The sequence below is a fragment of the Equus quagga genome, chromosome 4, assembly GCF_021613505.1.
Source record: "Equus quagga isolate Etosha38 chromosome 4, UCLA_HA_Equagga_1.0, whole genome shotgun sequence".
In the NCBI taxonomy this organism is placed as follows: Eukaryota; Metazoa; Chordata; class Mammalia; order Perissodactyla; family Equidae; genus Equus; species Equus quagga.
The window spans coordinates 79,213,251-79,229,791 of NC_060270.1; the positions used below are offsets into that span (position 1 = coordinate 79,213,251).

At 40.7% G+C, this 16,541-nt stretch overlaps 1 protein-coding gene across 4 annotated transcripts in view; it reads left to right on the forward strand.

Moving 5' to 3' along the window:
- The first annotated feature begins 6,377 nt into the window (after window positions 1-6,377).
- The window catches only part of ACMSD (aminocarboxymuconate semialdehyde decarboxylase), a 70,059-nt gene continuing 59,895 nt past the window's right edge, over window positions 6,378-16,541 (forward strand). For 2 of the 4 annotated variants that reach the window (XM_046659648.1, XM_046659651.1), the window contains exons 1-2: window positions 6,378-6,566; window positions 13,338-13,382. In XM_046659648.1, coding sequence (XP_046515604.1) covers window positions 6,510-6,566; window positions 13,338-13,382 — 102 coding nt within the window. In that variant the 5' untranslated portion in view covers window positions 6,378-6,509. Of the gene's footprint in view, window positions 6,567-13,337; window positions 13,383-13,647; window positions 14,063-16,541 lie in introns of those variants that run through there. The other 2 variants (XM_046659650.1, XM_046659649.1) reach the window with 2 other exon arrangements.

Genomic DNA, 16,541 nt, shown 5'->3' on the forward strand with positions numbered 1-16,541 from the left:
TAGATGTTCAGTGATGGATAGATGTACACTTGGCAGAAGGAAGGACAGGGGAAGGTCATCCCAAGCATTAGAGACCAAAGAAGCCATAAATAAAGACGAAATGGGAAATGCGTTACATGTGGGAAGGCATAAAGTACTCCCTGTGGCTGGGTCACAGAGCACAGTGGCAAAGCACAGAGATAAAAGAGGTAAAGTACCTATGGGGCCTGTTTCCCACACATGCTTGGACTTAGCAGTGAGAAACCATGAAAAGCGTTATGCTTAGAAGGAGATGTGATCATTTTGTGTTTTAGAAAGATCACACTGGTTGAGAGTCCTGGGGATGGAATATGGGGGCCAACACTGGAGTCAGAGACCATTAGTGGGTGATTAAACTATTCTGGAGGGAGATAATGAGGGCCTAAAAGTGAGACTGGAGAGGAGGGACGAGGTTGGGAGGTGCAAATGGGATTAGAATAAGAAGACTTGGTGATTTATTGATTGTGGGGTAGAGAAAGAGAGGCAGAGAGGGAGGAGTTGGGTTTGGATAGAGTGTCATCCACAGAGAGAGAAAACACAAGAAGAGGAGCAGACATAGAAGAAAGGAAGAATTCCATGTTGGTATGGGAGTCTCCAGGAGTGGTCCTTCAACCAGCAGAGCTGTCCACCTTCAAGTGGACCACATAGGCCTGGCCAAGGAGAAACACTATCGTGGTGACCACCACAGAGGGCATGCCCCCACCCCATAGTCTTGGATCATATAAACCTAGGGGTTTTATATAGTCCAAGAAAGGCAGAGGAAGGTCCCTCAAACTGACTGATATCAGACTTCCTGCCAGTCTTTGTATACGACAGACTAAGAAATAATTGAATTATGTGTCATGGTATAATTCATAGCTGATAGTTTTATATCACTCAAGTTGATACTTACAATAACTCTACGAGGTCAGTTCTATCATCATCCCTGTTTTACAGTGAGATTATGTAACTTTCCTAAGGCCATTCAGCTAATACGCAGTAGAGTCAGAAGTCGGACTTCAGTATTTGAGCTGATTCATAGCCATCAAATTAGGGCCAGGAGAAAGGAGCTACTCAGACTTAGTCTAAACCATGTTTTATTTTTACACAATCCAACTACTGAATAATTTAAGGATCTCTTGCCTTTTTCCACAAATGAAGGCCAATATAAAGTCCATCTGATTTATAATTCATTTTTTAAAATGTGGAGATGAGATTTTATATAATTTTCCTTTCTTTTGTCGCTTTCCTTAGTGTCATAGTAGAAACTGAAAGAGTGTTATCCGTTTGCTCGTGAGGACCCTATAACCTCCTCTCCATTTAGCCAAAAGGTTTGCTTGTCTTGATAAGCAAAAATAGCAGCCTGGCTCTCTTCTTCTGTTACAGGAACATCGAACACACGCGACTCATTGGGTGTTGTTATGTACGCAATATTTTAAATCTCCCACTTTTCCTTTAATACTGCTTGGTGAAGGTAGCCTTTCTCCTCCCTCTGGATGAAAACCTATGTAGCCTCCAGGACATGTCTACTCACTTTTAGGTAACAAAAATTCCTAAGGTCCCTTTAAATTGCAAACCCAGGCTCTGTTGAAAAAGTAAAAAAGCCTAGTACATTAGTAATCTTTTCAACCCTCATTGAACGGTAAGGCTTCTCTCCCTGAAAGTGGGCACTGATCTTTTCTTCTCCTTTCCCACCTGGCATTGCTGCTTCTCCCTGAGCTTGAGTTCTCCTTCCCAGGGCCAAAGTAGGGAGAGAAGAAATGTCAGGGCTCTAGGACGGTTGTTACTTGAATGACCCTGTGGTAAAATGACTCAGAGCCCTCTGGGCAGGCTGGAGCTTAAAATGCTCTCTTTCTCTCTCTCTTGTGGAACACTTTTAGGTTCTTCAGAGGCTCCCCAGCATTGCGGCCCTCCTCTGCATCTCCCTGCAGATAATTTTTATCTGATTGACCAAACCATAATTGAGAGACATATGTTGGAAGATTTGCCAAATATATATATTTGCAATATATGTGTGTGCATTATATATTTTGAGGCAATTTGGTGTACCAAATTTAGAATTTTTATGGCTTTGTACTTAGTTGAAACTTTTATTACTGTATAGTGATCCTCTTTGGCCCTAATAACACTTTTTGTTTTGTAGTCTGTTTTATTTGGACTGCCCTGAAGTGTTTATGACAGACATTGCTATTATGGCTTTCTTTTGCTTCTTTTATTTTCTCTTATCTTTTTACCTTCAAACATTCTGTATATTCTTATAGTTTAACTAAATAGTTTAGTTAACTATATATATATATATATATATATAATAGTATAGTTTAAATATTCTTATAGTTTGAATGTATTTCTCATAAACAACATAGAGCTGGATTTTGTTATTTCTGCCATCTTATTTTGTGCTTTCTACTTGCCTACATTTTCTGTTCCTTTTTTTTTTGCTGAGGAAGATTAGCCCTGAGCTAACATCTGTGCCAATCTTCCTCCACTTTATATGTGGGTTGCTACCACAGCATGCCTGACAAGAGCTGTAGATCCGTGCCTAGGATACAAACCCACAAACCAGGGCCACCGAAGCAGAGCATGCCAAACTTAACTACTACTCCATGAGGCTGGCCCATTTCTGTTTCACCTTTTTTTCCCCCTTTATTACCTTCTTCTGAATTAATTTTTTTCTGACTATATTTTCCACTTAACTGGATTGGAAGTTATATACTTTATGTGTATTCTTTTAGTAGTTACTGTGGAAATTTTACCATGCCTAATTATGGTAGGCTGAATAATGCTACCCACTCAAGGATGTCCATGTCCTGTCCTCAGAACCTGTTAAAATACTACCTTACATGGTAAAAAGGACTTTGAAAATGTGATTAGTTAAGGATCTTTAGATGGGGAATTTATCCTGGTTATCTGGGTGGGCCCACTATAATTACGAGTCTTTATAAGAGGGAGACAGGAGGGTTAGAGCCCCAAAAAAGGTGATGTGATGACAGAAGCAGAGAGAAGGACTGTAAGACGCTACACGGCTGACTTTAAAGATGGAGGATGGGGTCATGAACCAAGGATGCAGTCATTCTCTAGAAGCTAGAAAAAGCAAGAAAACTGATTCTTTTCTAGAGCCTTCCTCAGGAAAACAGCCCTACTGACCCATTTTAGACTTCTGACTTCCAGGACTCTAAGATAATAAATTTGTATTGGTTTAAACCACTAAGTTTGTGGTAATTTGTTACAGCAGCATTTGGAAACTAATACAGATTTTGGTACCTGAAAGTGGAGTACTGCGGTAACAAATACATAAAAATGTGAAAGTGGCTTTGGAATTGGGCAATGGGTAGAAGTTGGAAGAACTTGAGGTGCATGATAGAGAAAGCCTAGATTGCCTTGAACAGACTGTTAGTAGAAATATAATTGTTAAAGATTCTACTAGTGAGGGCTCAGAAAGAAACGAGGAACATGCTAGAAAGTGGAGGAAAAGTGATCTTTGCTATATTGTGGCAGAACACTTTGCTCAACTGTATGTCCCACAGTCACATGGAAATCAGAACTTATAAGTGATGAAATTGGATATTTAGCTGAGGAGATTTCCAGCAAAGTGTTAAAGGTTCATCCTGGTTCCTTCTTGCTGTTTACAGTAAAGTGCAAAAGGGAAAAGACAGAATGAAAAGCCGGTAAGAAAAAAGGAACCAGAACTTGATGATTTAGGAAATTCTCAGATTCTCAGGAATTCTCAAGTTCTCAGGAGTTCTTATTCATATTGCAAAAGATGTTAAAATGAGGAGATTTGCTGTAAAGACATTAAAATGAGGAGATTTGCTGTCAGGAGGGCAGACTTTGGAGAGAAAAGCCAAGAGTATGGCTGGACAACCTTTTGCTAGTGCCTTAACTCCTTAAAATAGGCATTATTATTATTTTAAATATTTAATATTGTTTCAATTTACTTATCTGTTTACCAGTTTCTTTGCTCCCCACTCAATCTCACATCTCAGACCTTCTTTCTGGAGTCATTTTTCCTTTTTTCTGGAGTACATCATTAGAAATTTCTTTAGTGGGGGTCTGTTGGTAGCAAAGCCAGTTTTTATCTAGAAATACCTTTACTTCTCCCTCATTGTTAAAACAAAGTTTTACAAGGTATACAGTTTCAGGTTGACAGTTAATGTCTCTCAGGCTTTTGAACATATTATTCTATTGTCCTACGGTTCCCATCACTGCTGTGAGAAGTCAGCTGTCAGTCTAATTGCTGAGTTTTGAAGGCATTCTCTTTTTCTCTCTAGTTGTTTATAGGGTCTAATCTTTGTTATCGGTAATCTGTAGTTTCACTACAAGGTTTCTAGAAATGGAGTTCTCTTTGTTAATCCTTCATGATATAGGTTGTGATTCCTGGATCTGTTGGCTCATCAGGTCTGGAAAATTCTTAGCTATTATCTCTTGGAATATCTCTCCTCCAACTTCTCTCTCTCCTCTCTTTTTTTGGTTTTGGTGAGGAAGATTGGCCCTGGGATAACATCTGTTGCCAATCTTCCTCTTTTCTTTTTCTTTTCTCCCCAAAGCCCCAGTGCATAGTTGCATATCCTAGTTGTAAGTCATTCTACTTCTTCTATGCGTGATGCTGACTCAGCATGGCTTGATGAGTGGTGTGTAGGTCCGTGCCCAGGATCCAAACTGGCAAACCTTGGGCTGCCAAAGTGGAGCGTGGAAACTTAACTATTTGGCCACTGGGCCAGCACTCCTCTCCTCTTTTTTAGCAGTCTGATTACACTCCTTTTAGAGTTTCTTTCTATCCTTTGTACTTTGTGATGTTCTTGTACATGCTCAATCTTCTCATCTCTCTGTGCAAGTCTCTCTTCCAATTCATTAATGAGGGAGTCCCAGCTTGGTACAAGCCCATGGTATGATCTCTCACTCCTCTGGTGGGATATTAATTTCAAAGCTCCAGGATTCTGAATCCACACTGCCTGGGTTCAAATTCTGACTCTGTCACTTACTATTGTATGACCATGGACTAGTTACCTAATTTCTCTGTGCTTCAGTTTCCTCTTCTATAAAATGGATATTGGTCATAGTTCCTCTCATATGACTGTGATGAGGAAGAAATGAATTGATATGAGTAAAATGCTTGGAACAGTGCCTGGTCCATAGGAAGTGCTCTAAAAGCACTTACACTTGCTCTGAGTATTGGCATGTGCCTCTATGTTAAAGACTCACTCATTTGGTTTTAGTTCACTGAACTTTTTAAAAATGCTTTTGAGGATTTCCCTTTTTTCTTCCAAGCTGAGTAGCCTTTAAAAGTATGTTTGTTACAATTTATCCAGAAGTTAGTTGAATTTGTCATAATTTATCCAGAGTCTAGTTGAAAAGAATGTTTGTTATAATTTATCCAGGATTTAGTTGAACTGGTTATAATTTATCCAGAATCTAGTTGAAAAAGAATACATGTTATAATTTCCAGAATCTAGTTGAATAGCCTAGTAGGAAGGCTTTTGTAACTATTTAGTCCCTGTGATGTGTAGACTGAGCTGAAGGGAGCATCCCAAAACAGGTTTAAGGCTTTGCCAGGGGCCTCAGGTCCCTTGAACAGTTTATGCTTTCCAGGAATAAGAAAGGTTAAACATAGAACAATAAAGGGCTTCTTTAGAGGCATGACCGTGAGCCCCACTTTATGCTCCAGTGGAATCCCTCCACAAACTACTCTGACAACCCTCAACGTAAATTGCTACTCTCTTCTTTTCCCTACACTTAGGCTTAGTACAACTATCTATTACAATTTACGTATCATTTTATCTCTCATTCAACCTTATATCCTTGGCACATAGTAATTCTCAATAAATATCTGTTGAATGCATGAATGAACAAATGAACAAAAAGGCAATGGATGAAACAACATATATGAAGAATGGGATCTTTCTACGATTTAAAAGTAAAGATATAACTTCCTCCACAACTTTTCAACACGCTAAATTTTGATGAACAAGCTAATTTCTAAATACTGTTTAAAGGCCTAGAGATAACTAACGGAACAAAAAGCAAAAGCATTAAAATTGGTTGCTTCTGGGAAACGAAACCAAGAGTAAGAAGGGGTGAGTCAGAGATCTATTATTTTCTTTAAAAGCCCTCTGTCCTGTTTGATTTTTAATCAAATATATTTGAGTTTTAACTATGTATATCTTGATAAAAATTGAAATACTTTAAAAAACAATTAGTCCATTTTGGACCTGCTGTGTTTTATGATACCTGCAGGACATTTGACGCCATAGGGTTTATTACAGTCCTTTGTGTGTGTGCCTAGGGTCCTGATTACCAAAGAGCTGTTGACCCAAAGCCAAGCTGTCAAATAAACAGAGAGCTGAGCTTTAAAAAGGCTGTCCCAATGCACTTAGCCTGGGCTGAGCAGGTCTCCACTGACTGGTACCCGAAGGTAGCCATAGAGGGACTAAGTTTATCCATTAACTCCATGGTTATCCTGGAGATCCCTTGATATCAAAGCTTCTTTCCTCACACGCTTCTCTGGTCCTGTGGAGATGAAAATTGACATCCATAGTCATATTCTACCAAAAGAATGGCCAGATCTAAAAAAGGTAATGGGGATTAATTTGCTGAATCATTTCTGGAACTCCTCCAGGGTTTCTCAGTGCCTCTATCACAGACCTTTCTCTTCTTCTGGGAATCAGATGTTAAGTTTCTCTGCAGGAGTGATTTTAAATTATTTAGTAGCTCTGATTTCTAGTTTTTAAACATGGCTTTTATGTTTATTTTGGAAGAATACTGGATCAAAGAAGTTAAGTGCTTTCTCAAAAATCCCATTTTCCCCTCAAATAAGCATTCTTTAAAATTTCTGGACAATTTAAGTCAGGCAGTTTTACTTCCATTTAAATCACATTTTCAGCTGCTTGGAAAATACATGCCAACTATAGAATTTCAAGTTGCAGTTTCAAGTAAGAGACTATTAAAAATGGAATAGGATAGGTTTCCAGGACTTCTAAAACGTATCTTCTTTCCAAAATGTTTAAAATAAGTTTTAGAAGCACCAAGATATATCTTGGTGAAATTTTTTTTAGTCTATTTTAGGATACTGTCTGCAACCTTTCCTTTTTGACGTTAAGCTGTAAATCCTTGTTATGAAGAACTAGGGAGTAGGAACATCAAAAAGCCCTAGAGGAAATGACGTGAAGCCTCTGCACAATGAGTGTCTCTAAGGAGCATTCTCTGTGTTTCTCTAAAGATGGATATTTCCTTTGTCATTAAGAACTTTTGAATTAATACTAAAAGAAGAAGGTGGGAGCACGAAAGAAATTTAAAATTGACTTGATTTTTGTTTAGGCTGAGTATCAGGTTTTACCCAAACTTCAGCCTTCTATAGCACTTTCACTCCACTCCACTGATAATGTTTCATTATTTTTATCTCAAGTGAGGAAAAATGAATTAACCCAAACTCTAATTAAAATGTGGTTCATTGTGGAAGTCAATGAAGCTATTTTCTTCTCATAGTTGCCTCCTGGATGAATGTAAATCTTAAGTGTTTCTTTGTCTATTGTTATCTTAGGTAAGATGGTGGTAAACATGGTGATGGAAAAATACAAATGACACTGAACCATCTTTGAAAGGCTTTCCTATTATAGCTAATAGTAAATCTAACTCTATCAAACTAACCCCTCCAAAAGGAGTTTAAGTGCCTACGTGGGAACTTGCTGTTCTGAATGTTGTTGTCCTTGTCATATTTTATTCAAGTGTAAACACCCATTCACAATGTTAGGGATTTTTTTAATGAAATGCACCAGAGTCTTTTAATTCACAAATTACTTCAGAGGAGTATGTTTGGCTTGTTTGGAAGCTGCAGGCATTTCTTACTTTTTATGGTGTTGCCGTTTTCTACCCCTAGTTTATGGTTATTTGCCTGATGAACGATACACTGACTAAAGCAATTAATTAATTTATGATACAGGAAATGGAAGGAATAGACTCTACTCCCTTATCTGAGAGGCTTAGAAATTTGAGGATTTAGTATTTTACAATAGCCCTTGATCTATCCCAGGAAAATAGCATTATATTCAACATGACAGCTTTTCTCTTTATTTGAGTCTCAAAGAATACTGGCGTGAAATGTTTTGGGAACTACCTTAGTGGTGTCTAGGGGACACTGCCCACCTGTACTCTCCCCCGAGAGAGCTGGCATGACCCACCCTCCAAGAGAATGTCACAGCAGCAGAGCCTCCAAGCTCCACAGCATCTACCTCTTTGTCCAGATGAGGATTTGGTGCTTAGAGAGCAGGCCAATCATAGTTAAAATGTTCTTTCGCCGGTAGGGGAGGGCTTTTCGGTTCCTCCTGCTGGCGGATGTAAAGTTGATTATGCAAAGAAGAGCCTGGCTGTTCTACTCAATCTTGTTGGATTCTCAGTGTGGAATTCAGATTTGAATCCAGGCTTCAGCAGCTCCAAAACTGATGTACGCAATGTCCGAGAGAAATATCTTGTTTCTGGGGAATGCACTCTTCTGACTCCTTGAGAAAGATGGTCATCTTCCCACTAAACCTAGGACCCAATGAGACATTCCCTCTGGGCACTGGAAGCTGTTCTTAAATAAGCCACGAAGTATAAGGATCTCTTTCATAAGCTCTCAGCCTTCTTCATCTGGAAGATATATAGCAGCCTAAAATGTGCCTTCTCTTTGCTGAGGGGAGAAAACTTTCTACCTAATATCCTGTGCCACAACCCCATCTCCCATTACCTGCCTTCCACTCCAAAGCCTGCCTGTAGTTTGAGCAGAGAACAGGTCATCAAGAGCTGACAATTTCTAGGTGCCCCACCGAATGCAGGGCCCTACGGACATTGTTAAAACTCCTTAGGAGGCTGAGGGGAGCAGAGCATGGGCAGGACTTCCCAAGCACATGTCCCGCTGGCTCTTTACACTACCTCCCCTCCCTGTCTGCTAGCTATCACCTCAAAAGAGGGCAGGGGCATTTTTGTCCCAATAAACCAGGCCTCTATCTATCAGTCTCACGTGCTCCAAGCAGATAGCTGGTACACTTAATAATGATAATGATAATGATGTCGATGGTAGTAATAATAACCATAATGGTCTCATACTTCCAGGGAGCAGTGTGTGTGTGTGTGTGTGTGTGTGTGATTTCATTAACATAAAATCTTGTGAAATGTGAATAGAACTTATAGGAGAACAGATTTGCGGTTACCAGAGGGTAAGCGGGTTGGAGGAAGGAGAACAGGGTAAAGGGGCACATACGTATGGTGACGGACAAAAACTAGACTATCAGTGGTGAATACGATACAGTCTACACGGAAACATGTACAGATACAGTGTACATGGCTAAGGTACACCTGAAATTGACACAATATTATAAGCCAATATGGCCTCAATAAAATAATTTTTTTTTTAAAGATTTTATTTTTTTCCTTTTTCTCCCCAAAGCCCCACAGTACATAGTTGTATATTCTTCGTTGTGGGTCCTTCCAGTTGTGGCATGTGGGACACTGCCTCAGCGTGGCTTGATGAGCAGTGCCATGTCCGCGCCCAGGACTCAAACCAACGAAACACTGGGCCGCCTGCAGCGGAGTGCGCGAACTTAACCACTCGGCCACGGGGCCAGCCCCTCAATAAAATAATTTTTAAAAATTAGGGAAAAAAAAACCAAATAGGACTTATATTATTAACTCAGCTTGACAGATGAGGTACTTGAGACTCAGAAATGAGCCTAGAATCCCAGAGCTACATGGTACTGTGGGCCTCAGCACAGCACCACCACCACATCCACCTTTTTTTAAAACAGAATATTGTGTTTTTACATATATTTTTGTAATTGACACATAGCATTGTGTAAGTTTGAGGTGTACAGCATGTTGGTTTGCCACATTTATATATTTCCATGTAATTACTACAGTAGCATTAGCTAATACCTTCACCACATCACATAATTGTCATTTCTTTTTTGTGTTGAGAACAATGAAGATCTAGTTGACTATGATCACTAAGCTGTGCATTAGATCTCCAGAATTTATTTTTCTACTAGTTGCCAGTTTGTACCCTTAAACAATATCTCCCCGATCCCCCCACCGCCCCAGGCCTGGTAACCCCCCTCCTCCTACTCTGTTTTTGCAAGTTCGGAGAGCTGGCCCAGGAGAGTATCACAGCTCTGAAGGACGTCCTCGCTTCACCCTGGCCTCCAGTGCCTCCCTCCACACCTGCTGCTCCCCAACTCTTCGCACTCACATAAACCCACTGGGGGCATGGGGTCATTGGAACCTGCCTCCCAACCCGCAGGTCAAGCAATCAGGTCTGTTACGTGGTAGAAGTGTCCCTTTGAGTGCAGGCAAGCCAGTGACGAAACAGCTAGAGGAAACAGTTGTGTGTTTTCAAACTGGGAGAAGTGAGATAAATAAAAATACATCTAAATGTTGCTGGAACCCTTTTCTCTTTCTCTCCCCATTTCCCGTCTATATAGTCAGAGTAAAGTAAGTATTAAAGTGACTTTAGTTTATAGCAGAGTTTCCTTTGTCTTCATATAGTTCAATAGCTACAACGGATTTTCCTTCTCTTCAAATCATTTCTTAGTGGGTAAAATATTATTTCAAAACATCAGTCTCTGATCTTTTTTCACTATTTTTTCAAACTTTCCAATTAAAAAAATGAAAAGAATAAGCCAGTACTAGTTTCATTTTAGAAGAGGAAGCCCCTTTGGAAGCACTAATGTCTCTTTTCAAATCTGCCTTTCCTTATTAAATATTAATAGACACACCTCAATAACCTTGACCTCCTTACGCAATGAAGAAAGAGAAAAGCAGAATCAACATGACTGGGTTGATGATTAACTAATGACGACAAACGACTGACTCCAGACTACCTTTTCAATCTCCCTCCCCTGATACCACATGACCCAAGTTGTACGTCAGTAACCTCCTGCAGGCTTCCAGAAAACTTGTGCGTCACTCTGTCACAGCACGTCTCACACACAATTGCCAGTCTTCAATTACTTGCCCATCCTAGTCCCACTCTCTCAAGACTGTGTCCGACGCAGATTGGAACTGTCCTTCACTTTTGTTTTCTCTGCCTTAGGAAGGCTGGTCATGGGTGGGACTCCATGAGGGTTTGAAGAATGAATGAATGAATGAAATGAGACTTTAAAAACCTGTAGTTAGACGAGTCATATATACCTGTGTTCTTAGGCAGAGGCCTTCAAAATATTTTATTCATGACCCCCCAAGAAGAAATATATTTTATATTGTGATTCAGTACAAATATCCTTATATACAACAGAAACAAGAGTTTCATGAAACTAATAATTACTTACATGGAGGTATTCTAGTGCACATCATTATGTCTTGATCTCTGTGTAGACTAATCATGTTCACCACCCAAAGACTAATTACCATCCATCACCATACACATGTGCCCAGTCACCCCTTTCACCCTCCTCCCTTCCCCCTTCCCTTCTGGTAACCACCAGTCTCATCTCTGTATCTATGTGTTTGTGTATTGTTGTTTTTATCTTCTATTTATGAGGCAGATCATACAGTATTTGACTTTCTCCCTCTGACTTATTTCACTTACCAGATACCCCCAAGGTCCATCCATGTTGTCACAAATGGCAAAATTTCATCTTTTTTGATAGCTGAGTAGTATTCCACTGTGTATATATACCATATCTTCTTTATCCATTCATCCCTTGATGGGCACTTACGTTGTTTCCAAGTCTTGGCTATTGTGAAATAATGCAGCAATGAACATAGGGGTGCATATATCTTTATGCATTCGTGTTTTCATATTCTTTGGATAAATACCCAGCAGTGGAATAGCTGGATCATATGGTGGTTCTATTCTTAATTTTTTGAGGAATCTTCATACTGTTTTCCATAGTGGCTACACCAGTTTACATTCCCACCAGCAGTGTACGAGAGTTTCCTTCTTTTCCCATCCTCTCCAATACGTGTTATGTCTTGTCTCATTCATTATAACCATTCTGACATGTGTGAGGTGATATCTCATTGTAGTTTTGATTTGCATTTCCCTAATAATTAGTGCTGTTGAACATCTTTTCAAGTGCCTGTTGGCCATCTGTAGGTCTTCCTTGAAAAAATGTCTTTTTGATCTTTTGCCCATTTTTTAATTGGGTTGTTTGGGTTTTTTTGCTGTTGAGATGTATGAGATCTTTATATATTTTGGATATTAACTCCTTATCAGATACGTGATTTGAGAATATCTTCTCCCAATTGTTAGGTTGTCTTTTTGTTTTGTTGATGGTTTCCTTTGCTGTGTCTATTTCATTCTATTCTATCCCATCTAATCTCATCCGATCTCATCCCATTCCATTCTATTCCTCTACTATCTTGGCTTGGGTTTTCCAAGAAGCAGACCCTGAGACAAGAATTCAAACGCAAGTAGTTTACTTTGGAGGTGATCCCAGAAAACACCAGTAGAGTGGGGAAGTAAGACAGGGAAAGCAAAGCAGCCAATGAAAGTGTAGAATGTATGCTTCACCTCAGAGTCATCTCGCCCAAAGGGCCTGATCAGAGCTGGTTCCAGTGGCAAAAGAGAAGCCCTTGTTGGGGCTGGCCCAGTGGCATAGTGGTTAAGTTCATGCACTCCACTTCGATTGCCCAGGGTTCACAGGTTCGGATCCTGGATGCAGACCTACACACTACTCATCAAGCCATGCTGTGGTGGCATCCCACATACAAAACAGAGGAATATTGGCTCAGATGTTAGCTCAGTGACAATCTTCCTCACCAAAAAACCCCCACAAAAAACAGAGAGAGAGAGAGAAGCTCCTGTCAAAGAAACGCTGGTACTGTCAGTTGAAGGAGAGCTGGTGTGCACAGAAATGTTAAGGGGAGAGAATATGGGTGGGACACCAGCAGCATCTGCTACACGTACTATTTTGTGTTTTTAGAACATATAGGTCACTATCCACTATATTGATTTCATGATCTACTCATGGATTGCAACCCAGTTTGAAGAGCAGTGTTAATGTTCTAAGATGATATCCCCTGAAGAGTGGTCCTTATAGTCTGTGTACTCCTGGTGGTCCTGAAATGATTTTAGGTGGTGAATAAATATTTTTTAATGTTAACCTTCATTTAAAAATTGTGACCTGCATTAGGAGAAAAGGTAAAATTAGGATTTCTATGATACAGAATTTTCTTCCTAAATAAATATATTTAAGGAAAAAAGTAAATTGATTTAAATATAAATATTGAATAAGTGATACATGGGTATGGGTAAAAAATGGGAAGGTGACACTTGAAAGGATGCAGCTTGGGATCCTTTGCTGCAAGGATGCCCCTTTATTGGAGTCCTCTCTGCTTTGGTCCTCCAGTATAACTGTGCTTCTCTCTTGCAGAAATTTGGCTATGGAGGCTGGGTGCAGCTCCAACACCATAGCAAGGTGAGTTTTTCCCAAAGTGTGAGCATGCCGCAGACCCAGGGACATCCTGAGCCTGGGACCTGCCTGCAGGTGGACCTCCAGGGAGTTCAAGCTTCTGTCCTCCCATTGGCTTTGCAGTAGGCAAGGGAGCAGTACTGAGGTTTCTCAAAAACATTAGGAAAAATGGGGGTAACTTCAAAGAGCAGCATTTAGGAAGATAAAATTGGAATTTAAGAATCCATTAAGAAATCTCTTCTCTGTCTCTCTCTTTTTTTTCCTGCCCTAGAACCAATTTTAGCATTTATCACTCTGTCTTAAGGAAGTGACCTGGCCCTCTCCACAGGTTATTACAGAACACTAAAGCCAACCAAACAAATGGAACAATTTAGGTTTGAGCACAAGCTGGAGAAATTAAACATTTGAGACAAAGAGGAGAAGAAGCCACTGTTATTAAGGGTTGAGTTTGGCAAGAGGAAAAGGCAAGAGGAGGAGGGCTTGGGGCAAAGCTTTCTGCAAATAATGAGGCCTGAGAGTGGGCCAGAAGTCTAGGGCTGCACAGAGGTCAGGTCTGACTTCAATTTCAGAGGCATCATATGCCTTCATGGAGGGAACATTCCTGAGCTTCCAGCTGGAACACAGACATGACTAAGCCAGGCCCTGGAGGACTTGCAGTCTGGGAAGCACAGTTACCATGCACAGGGGTAAGGCAATGCAGTGTGATAAGGTTAAGACTTCTTTCGCACCAGGTACTGAGCACCAAGGATTGGAGAAGGCCTCCTGGAGGAAGTGATGCTCATCCTAAGTCTTGAAGCAGGGATGAAGGCTTGCCCAAGGAATAAAGGAAACAAGGTTCCAAGAAGAGAAGACAGGGAACAAAGGCATGGAGATATTAAACATATGTAAGCCCAGAACTCAAGCACACAGTGATGGCATTTCTCAAAGTGTGGCCCTGGACCAGCAAGTTCAGCTTCACCTGGGAACTTCGGAGAAATACGAATTCTTTGGCCTCATACAAGACCTACCAAATTAGGAACTCTGAGAGTCAGGCCAGCAATCTGACACGAGCCTCCGGGTGATGCTGATGCTCCTCAAGTTTGAGAACCACTGGCTCATATACATTCACTCACTCACTGATTTTTATTGACACCTATTTGGTGCCAGGCCCACCAGTCCAGACACTGAGAATATGCCAATGAACAAAAGAGACATACTCCCTGTCCTCATGGTACTCAGATTCTAGGGGGAGACAAACAAACATGATCACTTCAGAGAATGGAATAAAAAACAGTGCTGTAACAGGGAGTGACTGGGAAGATTCATTTGGGCTGGCCAGTCAGGAAGCTAGCTAAGACTTGGAGGACATGAAGGAAAAGCATGGAAGAGTGTCTCTGGATGAGGGAACTGCAGTTGCTAAGGCCACCATATGAGGAAGAGCTGTGTTCAAGGAACAGAAAGGAGGGCAATGTGGCTGAGATGTAGTAAAAGAGGGAGATGGTGGAAACGAGGCTAATGAGGTAAGCAGGGGCCAGAGCATGGAGGGACCTTTGTACATGCAAAGGAGTCTGGATTTTATTCTCAACGAAATGCAAATTCTTTGGAGGGTCTTAATGGCTTACAAAGACCACTTTGGCTGCTCTGTGGAGAATGGACAGAGGCAGGCAAGAGTTTGGGGAGCAAAGTGGTGGGAAGAAGCTGAACAGCTGGGCAGAAGCCTCATCGGATGGGGCTTTGGAGGAAGGGTTTAGGCCTTTGTACTCGATCCTGAATGCAGTGGGGAATCATTAAGAGTTTTGAACATCAGAATCTCTGCGGCAGCTCATTCTCACCTTCATCAAAGAGTGCCCACTAGTGCCAGTCTAGACACTGGGCTACACTTCTCCTGAGAAAAGTGCTAGTTCCCAGCCTGGGAGCTGGGGATCTAAGCTGGCCTCAAGTCTCCCTAAGGGTGAGAAAAATGTGAGTGGAGAGGATTACAAGGCTACTAGGAAGAAGCCCCAGGTGTAGGGATGGGAAGCCTGTGATTTTTTTCCTTTTACTCCGTGTCCCAAGCTACAGCTGGCAACCGTGATACTGTATTTAAACGGACTTGCATAATTTAACAGCAAATCCCCAAAAGAAACAAGAAGGAAAATATTTCCAGTCATATCTACTACCTACATATTTCCAGCAAAACTGGATACAATGATAGTCTAATAGAACAAAACAATGACACCCTCCCTCCCTCTCTCTCAAAAACAAAACGAAGCAAAACAAACCAGAACCAAATCTGTATTTCATAAATACAGTGGTCAGGGATTACAGTCACTGGAAAACAATGTGCAAAGATATACAAATATGCAAATTAGGCTAAGGGCAATGAGAAAAATCCAGTATTTTGGGGTTGAAATTTCTTTTTATTCTCCTGCATTCCTTCAGTGAACAAATATTTTCTGTCCCCCATAACTGATTTACCCCGGAAACTCCTGTTCTCTGAAAGCCTTTCCAAAACATTTCTCTGGTTTGCCCTATTTGTTTCTCTTCTGAACCTTTGGTTTTTCAATGCTTTTGGAATGAATGGAGGGGTATTTGTTTGCCACAGTATAACCCTGTTCAGAAATGAAAAACATCATTTGTCCTTTGGCTGAATATTTATAAAAGTTTAGGTAGCAAGCCAGTTTGTATGGCCCCCTCTCAGGAGCTGCATGGGGTGGGGGTAGAATTGACTTCTGATGGCAGGAACACCTGGGAGCATTTCAAAGGAGGGTAGACACAGGGCATATTTCAAATCCGTGGGTCAGCAGCATCTAGAAACATCCACTGAGTGTTTTTAGACCCTTGGGAATATAAATACACACACATACACACACCATTTCCATCACACTTAGCATTTTCACACATACTATTCTGTGTTATCTCTGATCATCGGGTCCCTGCTTTCAAAATGATTTCCCCCTCACTGGGGAGCCAGGAAGACACTCAAATGGATAAAGAACATATGGGTAGTGATAATTTTATGCCAACTGAGCAAAAGAGACAATAAATAGTAAGGGTGTTCAGGGAAGGTGGGGAGCCCAAGGCAGGAGGCAATAGATAAATTAAAAATCATAGAACTGTAGGGCTAATGATCATCTAGCCAAGTATTTGAAAATATGGTTTGCAACCCAATACCAATTCAGTGGGTTAGGACAGCTTTGAAAATAA